This window comes from Pygocentrus nattereri, chromosome 2 (genome assembly GCF_015220715.1).
Source record: "Pygocentrus nattereri isolate fPygNat1 chromosome 2, fPygNat1.pri, whole genome shotgun sequence".
NCBI lineage: Eukaryota > Metazoa > Chordata > Actinopteri > Characiformes > Serrasalmidae > Pygocentrus > Pygocentrus nattereri.
Window position 1 is genome coordinate 12,827,593 of NC_051212.1, and position 11,622 is coordinate 12,839,214.

The 11,622-nt window shown below is 41.5% G+C and overlaps 1 protein-coding gene across 4 annotated transcripts in view; it reads right to left on the bottom strand.

Annotated features, from left to right (window-relative positions):
* Window positions 1–10,872, bottom strand: part of LOC108436853 (laminin subunit alpha-3-like) — a 154,797-nt gene extending 143,925 nt beyond the window's left edge. For 3 of the 4 annotated variants that reach the window (XM_037535183.1, XM_037535185.1, XM_037535181.1), the window contains exons 1-2: window positions 10,355–10,872; window positions 2,472–2,624 (exon numbers count right to left, since the gene is read on the bottom strand). In XM_037535183.1, the coding sequence (XP_037391080.1) occupies window positions 2,472–2,624; window positions 10,355–10,624 (423 nt within the window). In that variant the 5' untranslated portion in view covers window positions 10,625–10,872. The remainder of the gene's footprint in view (window positions 1–2,471; window positions 2,625–10,354) is intronic. The other variant, XM_037535186.1, reaches the window with a different exon arrangement.
* Window positions 10,873–11,622: the final 750 nt, after the last annotated feature.

The window sequence follows — 11,622 nt, forward strand, 5'->3', positions numbered from 1 at the left end:
TGGCCATAAACAAATGGTGCAGTGGGGTCCACAGGAATTGTTAAAACAAATGGGGAAAGAGAAAATGAATGCGAATAATTATGGATTAATAATTCATTTCAGAATATTTAGATTAACTTGCTTTAACATATTAGAAAAAAATAGAAGAATAAATACAATAAAATATAAGAAATAATACAATAAAATGGGCTACTTGTGTCTTTTTTTGTCCAATATGCTAAATTCAGCAAACAGACAGTAATTGTGCATTAAAAAGTGCAGGAGTGTGTTTCTCTGTAGAGGATGTGTAACTTATTTTCACTCAGATCATCAACTAAACGTTACTTGAGTTCATCCGGACTCCTTTCCCTTTTCAGGAGAACATTCCTGTTTTGGACATTTTCCTCAAGGATATCCCAGTGAAGATCCTGCTCTATTTTTACACGCCTTGTTCACTTGAGATATTAAAAGAAGGAGAACGGTAGCAGCAGCCCGAGAGCTTCCCACAATACCCCTGGGCTTGGGGGAAACTGGCCTACTCAGAAATGAGGCAAAGGCTGAGAATAACACCGTAAACTATAAAAAGACGACTCCTCTGGGTTCTGTTTGGTGCCAACTTCTGACCACAGACAAAAAGCGCCTCACGACGGATCAACACCCACCAAAGCCGGATGGATTAGCATCCCTTTGCCTGGAATCCTCCTTTATTCTTTTCTCCTTCTGCAGTTTGAGTTCTTTTTACGTTCGCTGAGCATGAGATGCAATTTCAAGCAGGCTGCACATACACTTGAAATAGATGCACATGTCAAAGCAAGTGGAGTGAGGCTCTGAACCTCAGCCAGCACTGATTACATCCTAACCTGAATTGAATTGAATTGAATTAACAACCATTTGTCTCTGTGTTTGCACACTGTGAAATTAGACCTCTGCATGTAACCCATCCGTGCAGTGAAACACACACATACACGCACACTAGTGAACACACACACACTAAGGGGCAGCGAGCACACTTGCCCGGAGCAGTGTGCAGCCCTATCCATGGCATCCAGGGAGCGATTGGGGGTCAGGTGCCTTGAGTCCTTAAGTCACGGACTGGGATTGAACCAGCAACCTTCCGGTCACAGGGCTGGTTCCCTAACCTCCAAGCCCACGACTGCCCCAATCAACTCAAGCTCAGGAACTGAGGCAATTTCATACCGTGTTTCAATTGCACATACTTGCAGTCACATAAAAATGTGGGTGTGTTTTTGCTGAAATAAGAGCCACTCATAAACAACAGCTTGCCTCTTTCAATTTGTGGAAATATTCACGATTTTGCACATGAAAGATGGTAAACAAAGTCAGTTTCTAGGGCTGAATATCAAAATTCAGTACCTTTATGACCCACCAAATTACTTCAAATACTCAGCACTAAATATTATTGTATAACATTGAATGTCAACACATTAATAGTCTTGGCATCCGTAGGTCAACAGGCATGTTTTTATCTAATCTAGTGTTCTCACTGGTGAAGGTAACCCATGACTACTAGAGCTAGGTCTTCAGTTTGAGCCATAGATGCCTAACAGATGCCTAAATACTGTAAAAATGAGGAAAAACACTTCTACAATAATGCTAATTTCTGATAGCGCCCCCATGGGATTCTAGTAGTATGTCAGCATTAAGCAAACACCATTCATGCAACATTTTTAGGCTGCTATACATTAAACACAGACTTTCAAATCTTGTAAAAGACTGTCCCTGTTTACGCTGAATCTTGAAACAGACATAAAACATATTTTAGAGGCTTCGGTCTTGTATATTCTGTGGTTCATTTGCATATCACCCATGAGCCATCACATTAGGAGTGGACTGTTCTTTGTTAAAGCTGTTCTGGATCAGTAAAAGACTGTGTTTAATACTAATTTAGGACTTCTAGAAGGCCTAAATAAATAAAAAAAAAATATGACTGGTTGATTCCTCTGTCAGTACCTATTTTCTTTGGGGGTTAGGCTGACATAAAGCCTTCAGTCCAGCTCCTGAAGTCCTAACCAATAGAAGAGCTTCCCTGACTGTATCTGCCTAGATACCACAGAGAGAAAATGATTGGATAGTTTTCGGCATCTCAAGATTTTAACCTTTCTGATCCAATATCATTATTGGGCCGATATCTGTGGAAAATCCTAGATTAGACGAAATATAAGAAGGGATAAAAGAAATGAATGTGAACCAGTCTGTAAGAAATGTATCCTGAAACACTCACTTCCACTGTGTCAGGTGATGTAATGCGTACTTTCAGCACGATAGCTCACTTTTAGTGAAGATCAATTATAAGTAGCTCAATTTAAGGACTAATAGTTTTTAAAGAAGAAAAAAAAATCGGATCAGTATCAGTGAATGCTCAAGGTTTCAATATATCATGCCATCCCTATTAGACACAGAGCACACGGTCATTCATCAAGACTGGTAAAGAAACAGTAAGCCAACAAGTATGATCCTTATGGAAGACTTACCTGGCCCAAATCCAGGGTGACATTCACTTCATTGTAGTTCAGTCCTCTGGAGAGAGGCGGGCTTTGCCACCAGCGTTCGGTGCCATCAATGGCATTGGTCACTGGGTGAGCTTTATCAGGGTCATTGGCGTTGCAGTGGTCACAGAACTGGCCCTGCAATGAGGTCACAGAACAGAGCATTTAGACCTAGTTTAACACTTTAAAAAAAAAAAAAAACAGCTAATAGCCATTACAATCTCCACTGAACCGGCGATTTATTAGATAGACTTATTGGCCATTTTATTAGAAACACCCAACTTACAGTGCTTTGTAGGTTTAAAGTTAAAGACTGTAGCCCATCTGCTGCTGCACAATTTAACAGCCCCTCTCTACCCCATCTATCAATAGAAAGGGACCACAAAAGGAACCACTGAGCAGATATTATTTGCAACAGTGATAATGTTCCAGGTTAGTGTGCATCACAATGGCATGACTATATCAGCAACACTAACGCCCTCAAACATTTGCTTTAATGCCCGCCAAGGGGTGGCCAGTACGAAGATATTTATTAGTATTATGATAAGTTACATCACCTTACATTACAATGTGCTTTTCTGAGCTCACAGTGGATATCACCAGAACTTAAAGAACACTGACCAACTGCATGCTGAATTAAAAAGAGAGCATGGTTAGTCTTGTTAAATTGGATTTAGTGCAGTGCAGTGAGAGAAACATCAAATAGAAATCACTGTACAAATAGTTTGTGATAATATTTTGTTAAATGTGCTGGAGGGCCAGTGTCCAGCAAAGTTTGGAGGTTTCCCTACTCAAACACACGGACTAGACCTGTCAATTAACAGATAAGTGTAATCAAGTGTGTCTGAGTAGGTAAATCACCTAACTGTGCTGGACACCGGCCCTCCAGGACCAGAGTTGTGCACCCCTGAGCAAAATGCATAATGGATTAAAAAGTACACAAATACACTGCTCCTCTCACAACATACAGGGTACTGTCACAACAAACCTGCATCACCATAAGCTCTTAAAGGAATTACATATGTATTTATTCATTTTTGCAGTCCTTTATACACTCACTGGCCACTTTATTAAGTATACTGTAAATTATTAGGTGCTAGTAAAAGGTTGGACCCCCTTTTGCCTCCAGGAGTGACTTAATTCTTCGTGGCACTTTCAACAAGGTGTTGGAAACGTTCCTCAGAGATTTTGGTTGGTTATTTGAGTTCCTGTTGCCTTTCTATCATCTGGAACCAGTCTGCCCATTCTCCTCTGACCTCTCACATCAACAAGGCATTTTCGTCCACACAACTGACCGCTCACTGGATATTTCCTCTTTTTCTGACCGTTCTCTGTAAACCCTAGAGATGGTTGAGCGTGAAAATCCCAGTAGATCAGCAGTTTCTGAAATACTCAGACCAGCCCGTCTGGCACCAACAACCACGCCACGTTCAAAGTCCCTTAAATCCCTTATCTTCCCCGTTCTGATGCTTGGTCTGCACTTCAGCAAGTTGTCTTGACCACCTCTACATGCCTAAATCCAGCCATTAGGGGTGGACTTTGTGTACTTCTGGTGTCGGTCCCAAGCCCGGATAAATGGTGAGGGTGCGTCAGGAAGGGCATCCAGCGTAAAACTTGTGCCAAAACTATCATGCGGATCATAAATATGATTGCCATACCGGATCAGACACAGCGTTGTTGGAGTTTTTAAACACTGTCCACTCACTGTCCACTCTATTAGACACTCCTACCTCGTCAGTCCACCTTGTAGATGTACAGTCAGAGACGACAGCTCATCTGCTGCTGCACAGTTTGTGTTGGTCATCCTCTAGTCCTTCATCAGCAGTCACAGGACGCTGCCCACAGGACGCTGCCCACAGGACGCTGCCCACAGGACGCTGCCCACAGGACGCTGCCCACAGGACGCTGCCCACAGGACGCTGTTGGCTGGATATTTTTGGTTGGTGGACTATTCTCAGACCAGCAGTGGCACTGAGGTGCTTAGAAACTCCAGCAGCACTACTGTGTCTATGTAATGGTATTCATTATCAAATGTCAACAGCTGTAAACATTCATTTTAAAAATGCAGTTGAAAGAAGTGTTACAGATGGACACACTCGATTTGAACCCAAGCATGCTACACAAACAACCAAAGCCACACGTACAACTGGCCCTGGTGGTCAGAGGCTCCAGTAACGCTCCAGTTTTCAAACAATGCCTTATAACACAGTGCACATGACTCAGTGTTTGGGCTTATAAAATCAAGCAAATGAACTCTTTTACTCTTGCCAACCTCAACACAGTGTACAAGAGGAAAAACTACAACAGGCAGTAACATGTAAGACCTGAGCAGGGGGATAAAAGCACCCCCGTAACAATAAATGATTCAGCTAATAAAACAATGACTAACACAAACCCAGACACTGTCCATATGGAAACTGTGTGTATTCAGCATCAGTGAAGGCATTCCAGCTCCACATTGCTTTGATGTTCTTTAACAAATTATAATCTCCTGCTGACATAATTTATATTCCATATAAGCTTTGACATTAAATGCTATTACTCAATTTTGCCTTTCATCTTTTATTTTGTAAATCCACCATCCACAATCTCAGCCAGTATCACAGTCCTAAGTAAAGGAAGGGCGGGGGATATTTTCAAAGTTCATGACACAAATCATAATTAAACAAAAAGAATCAAAATCTCCACTAAACCCAATTAAGCAGGTCTAAATATCAGGGATGCATCGATTGTGAATTTTTATGGCTGATTCCGATTTCCTTACAGTCACATTGGCCAGACTTTTATGAGCCTTGATGCTTACGCACCTTTTTACTGATGAAAATCGCGTACGATCAAACCTAAACAGAAGTGAGCGCATGCAAAATTCACCAACAGTTTAGCTATTTATCATTTTTCATCTCTGGCAAGTCTATATGGTCAAACAAACCATCTGGCAGAAGTGTGTTTAGGTTTGAGTGTAATGGCTTAATAAGCTGAAACAAATACTTGATTTGCAGTTAACTAACCAAAACTTCTATTAGCATCATCTATATTACCCATAAAAAATAAAAACGTATTAACTTATTTTACATGCATATTGGTATAAACCAGGGGTTGGCAACACGTGGGTCTTTTACTGTCCTGTTGCAGCTCTACAGCAGCAGTAGATTTACAGGAAAAAATAAAATAATCCTCCTCTGCAGTAAAACAACGCTCTGCTGATCATTCAAACACTGTTTTAACAATAAACGCTCAAAAAGTTTGGAGTTAACATACAACTGCTAACCCCGAAGGTTGGCGTGCAATCTGCTGGTCACCATAGCAACACATTAGCTAGGAGCTAATAAAAAGGCAAAGAGAAAGATTTAAGACGAACAGCAATAATTCAAGTCAGCTTCACATTTGCCAGCTTCTTGGTCGAATTCTTCCGTTCCACCTTAAATGGTGCAACGGTTGCATTCTGGCACTTCAGGTGCCATTTAAGGTGGAACGGGCCAATTCAGGCAAGAAACTGACTTCAACCTCATAAAAACTCGAACAAAGAGAGACATTTTACAAGGAACTATTCTACTTTTGAGGAAATGTTTCCTGCCAGAGATGTGAGAAAAGTGAGTATAGCTGAGCTGAAGCTTAAAGCTGAGCAAATCAAGGGTGTGTTTTCCTTTACATTTTCAGTCTATACAAGGACATTTTTAGCAAATATTAGGACATATTATCAGCCACGATGGTCAAACGTTACTTCAATAAAATGGACACAAAATGTTGTGGCTCCCAAGGTGGTTTGATTTTTGTTGAAAGGCTCTTCCTACCATCTGGGTTGCCGAGCCCTGGTATAAACAAATGCTTCAAATGCTATTCCATGTTCCGTTTAAGGACATATTACACAGCGCTAATGTTTTATACTACCGGCACTGCCAAAAAAAAGAAAACGATATAAAACACAGCTCATCTCATACACAGCAATTATACCGTGTTTCAATCTGTTACTTTAGGAAAATAATAGCATTACACAACCATGTTTTACAGCCTTAAAAAAAAGGACTTTACTCTTTCATCTTATCATGATTTTAACACCATGAAGTTAGTCCTCAAAGTCCGCCGACGGGCCCAGCGCTTGAATTTTATTGGCTCCCTACTAAAACATCTGCATGAATTAGGGCACACGGGTATGACAACACAGCGGAGCAGCGCCTACCTGCCTCATATTATTTGTAGCACAAAACTGCAACGCAGCCCGGACAAAATAAAAGTCCCAATGTGGCTGATCTGTGTTGTAATGTGATGCTGTAAATGATGTGAGGCAGACAGGAGCTCTCACACTGCTGCTATACCTGTACCACAACACTGACCGCATGTTTCAAACAATAATCCACCAGTTCTGATCATACAGTCCTATTAATAATCCTTGCTGTGTAATGAGACAATCGTTCAGTGTTCTTTGAGTACTGATGATATCTATAGTGTGCTCAAAGCATATTGTGACATAATGTGGTTTAATTTATCCCAATAACGATGAAGATTGTACCAACACACACTTCTTGCTAGAAGAACAGAGTAGAGATAAACAACCATAAATAACCAAAGGTTGTAATTCACATCTTCTCAACCCCAAACCCCCCCCCCCCCCCCCATTTAAGGCGGCCCATATGCTACGCATTTCTTATATTTTATTTCCCCCACTGAGTTCCACTTATGACATGTATTATGTACAGTCATAATTATTTTTTACATAACCATTTCATTTCCAACCTTTCTTCATTGCTTAGAATTAACCAAGCTATTTTTGTTACTGCCTCTCACACTGATATATGTAAACGGCCTCTGTTCTGATTGGCTGTCCTGTATTGTGCCTCATTCAAAAAGCAGTCTGGGCTGAAACACTCCTTACAACTTCAGGGTGAATAGGCGGGGCTAAACTGCTGTAGGCTGAATAGGTGGATATAGGCAAACTACCGTTCTCTGCATGGCGTCACAAAACGTATGAATTCAAAACTGGCTGCTTTTGCCCTCATACGGCTCTTATCAATGTTTAAACACCGTTCCAAGCTCTTTCCTTCCGAAAGATTGAGGAGCAGTTGGTTTTCAACAATAAGGGCCTTACTGTGATTTTAGAGCTAAATAGTAAAGACAGCGTCAAGCACTGGAGTCAGAGGTCCAAGTCTACACAGCATAAGAAAAGGATGCAAGTGTTCATCATCCATCAAATGAAGAGATACAGCTTAAGCAGCAAAGACCAGCCTGAAGGAATGTGTTCTGAAGCCCCGTTGGTCTTGAATACCACTGTTAAGCACTCAGTATTGGAAAAACAGAGTAAAATCCACATTGTTGAATTAACGTCTATGGAGTTTTGATAAGTCCAACTGCACACAAACGCTGAGTTGATTCAACACTGGGGAAAACCTTCTGTGGATATATTGGCTATGATGGAGCAAGACAGATCCTCTGAGTAGATTCACTTGAGGAATCTTACAGATATGGCCTATATTCATATCAGAAAGACGAGAGGAGCTAAACAATAGGCTAGCTTTTAAGGTGTCCATCTCCCTCACAGGTGGATCTTAAAGTTGGTACAATACACTTCACTGCAGTTTCCACTAATGAAGGCCAATTCATTCTGAAGTGGGTGGTAACAAATGACGCTTTGTCCAATCCATGTACTTAACATTTAAACAGATTTCTGGATTTTACTAATGATAATACTTTCACTTCTGTTCCAGAGTTTAGTTATTTATATACAGCTTCTCATTTTTTCTACATTCTGTTCTATTGGTTCAGATCATGTATTGCTTTGCTGTTGCTCAAGCCTGCAACTGGGAGCTTTAGGTATTTTATTTTAGAACAAGAGGATCTCTAAAAAGAGAAGAACAACACCTAACAAACTTCAGTTCCTAAGCTGATAGATGCTGGATGTATTGAGAAGTTGCACTTCTCTAGGGAACCCGGGACTTTAGTCCAGACTTTATCACAAACTCCTTCTAGAATTGCTTTTAAACAGATATGTGTTCTTCTACTTAGACTTCTATTCCACTAAACTAGGTATAGTCTCACCTGAAGATGGTTTTAGGCTCCTAGCCAGCTCTGCTGGTGTGCACGAGGAGCTAAGAGCAGAGTCTGGGACATGGGATGCAGCACTCTATGTAAAAGCAACAGATTTTGATGTTTCCTCAAGAAATGACTGATTATAGGACAAACACTTCTATTTAAGTATGTCTGCAAGAAAGAAAATCCACAATTTCCATGGTGGCATTTTGGTCCTTCATATTTAACTCCAAGTTTCTTTTTTGGGGTCTGCTTGACTGGTGCTCACACTTTTCACTTTGGAGCTTTAGCCTTTTATTGTGGACTAAACGGATCCCCAGAAAGAGAAGAACAGGTCTAACAAACATCTGTTCCTACGCTCATAGATGCTGGGTGTACTAAGGAGTTCCACTGCAGTTCTAAAAGTTACTCTTAAGACTTTTACCTATAAAAATAAAATGTATTTGTTTTACAACATGGGCTTACTTTAAAGCCACACTATGTAAGTTTTGGGGATTTGGAGACCTCTCTGGTGGAAATATGTAATAGCACGCAATGTTCAGAAGAAAATTTTGTAAAGTCAGTTGTGTCGCAGTCCCCCCACAAACGGACAAACCTGACTTTAGCCAGCATGCAAAGAGTATCTGAAGAGAACTCAGTTAGACTTGGTGAAGGATGTGTCTTCTGAGGATGTGAGTGAATGATCTATTGTCATCTTCAATCATATACTGTTGATGTTTGACCTAAACATCGTGTTCGGACCTTCTTTTTTGAGCCTGTGCGTGTGACGTTAATACGTAAAGACGTGGTCCGTCCCAGTACGTCTGACTTTTAAATGATCATTTCAGGCTTTACAAACTCATAGCAGCTCACACACGACATATTTTGGGGAGTTCTTTTTTTCTCCACACTCAGTAATACAACTTTTAAATGACACAGTGATGCTTTAAAGACACTTATAGGCTACTCTACCCACGTGTGCCAGCACAGACGAACAGTAAAAGCAGACTTTAAAAGTGAACATCAATTTTTCTAGACGTCACAGTTGAGATGTAAACAGTCATTCATAGTGGTTTGATGTAAAACCATTGATTTCCTTACAGCAGTGGTGACAAAAGCCAGGGGTTAATGATGTCTACAACGACACCGCCACTCTATTTACTGTCCAAACTGACCGGTGAATCTACATTTACATTTACAGCATTTGGCTGAAGCTCTTATCCAGAACGACTTACAGCTTGCACAGGTAGGCGGAGGTGGTGTTAGGAGTCTTGCCCAAGGACTCTTATTGGTTTAGTGTAGGGTGCTGACCCAGGTGGGGGAATGAACCCCAGTCTACAGTGTAGAAGGCAGGTGTTAACTACACTACACCAACCACTACACACCTTAAACGTTTTTGTGATGCTGACAGGTAGGTAGTATTGTGCCTTACAGTGATGAACTGATATATAAGAACAAATTATGCTCAAACCGATCATAAACAATGTCTAAAGCAAAAGATCCGTAACATGTAAAAACTTTCAGAGGCATTAAAACACTTCAGACGTCTGGTTCCTATCAAAACCACTGTGAACAACCCTGACTCTGTTAAGTTTCTCTAGAACCGAACATTTCACAGCAAAACTACTCTGAGTCACAGTTCATGCCTTAACGACTGATTTATACAGACATTTTGAACATTAGGAATAATTTCTCTTTAAAGAAAGAAGCTCTACAGCAGCAACAGGTTAAGGTGTTTCCTGAAGACCTTGGCTTTCAGGTTTCTGTGCCAACGTTTCAGTGTTAACTCCGCAGACAGACCACGGAGCTGACCACAGAGCTGACCACAGCTCCCCCCGGCAGGCAGGAGCTCCCGCACGCCTCTTTACCTGTATGGTTTGGCTCGGTACTCCTATCGCTGGTCCTCCGACCAGTTTGCAGTAGAGGTCTGATCTGGGTCTGGAGCGCTGGTCCTCTCCACACGTGGCGGTGGCTGAGATGGCTGAGCCCTCAGCCAGGTTAAAGTAGGGAGGACTGAGGCTGAAGCCAGAGATTTCGTTCACGGAGACCCGAGGACGCTGAGGACTCACTCCGCGACAAAGTAAGCAGGACAGAAGGAGCAGCGCCGCGGAGGCTGGTGGTCTTCTACTCCACGCCATGTTCAGCTTCGGGCTGTGCTGTCTGCTGCAGAGTCCCTCATATCCAGTCCATAACACCCCTGACTGCCTCTCACTCAGAGGACTAACCCGGTCTGAGGCACTTTGCAGCGTGAGAGTGAGAGGCAGTGCCCCACGGACTTCCCCTTTACCGTGTGTTTGTGTGTGTTTGTTTTTGCTGCATTGTGGGGACCACGTCGAGTAAAATGAGGCTTTTACTTGGGGGTGAAAACAAAAAAACAAAGATTTAGAACTTTATTTGGATTTTCAGATTATGTTTTGGGTATTGGCTTAGCTACCGACACCCCACAAAGGCGGCAAAACAAACTAATGTTTTTGTGTTCAGATGCCTCTTTTCAGGGACCAAACGTCCCCAGGACATTTTGACGTTATGGGCATAGTTGGCTGGCTACTACGACAGAAAAAAAGCTAAATAAGACGAACAGTTAGTCATTACTGGCTTTAAGCTTGTGTTTGGAAACAGATGTAGGCATGGACTTAATTGGCTACACGGATACAGTAAGAGTGGTGCGTATGGGTGTGTGTGTATTTGCGCCTTTGTGGGGACTGTGCTCAAGCTAATGGAAAACTTTATTTGAAATGCTTGACGTTATATGAACATTTGGTTGGTCCTCCTTAGGAAAAAGCATGGTTGTATATATTCTGCAGAGTAACTTTTATTAAAATTTTTTAAAGAGCAAATCAACTGTGGTTAAAGGGCCCATATCATGGTAGGCTTAATATTCCTCACTTTTTTTTTAAATAAAAGCCTTTACTGTGGTATATAAATACTGTTAAAGTTTCAGAGCTTTCACTCTCCAGTCAATAGAGTCCATACATAGAAACGAAGCTGCAAAAACAACCAGTCACTGCTTTTGTGATGTCACAAAATCCAATGCTTTTACATATACACCTGTTCAGCATAATGCCGCTTAGCCCGCCCATTCACACTGAAGTTATAAGGAGTGTTTGGAGTGTTTCTGCTTTCCGATTGAGATGCA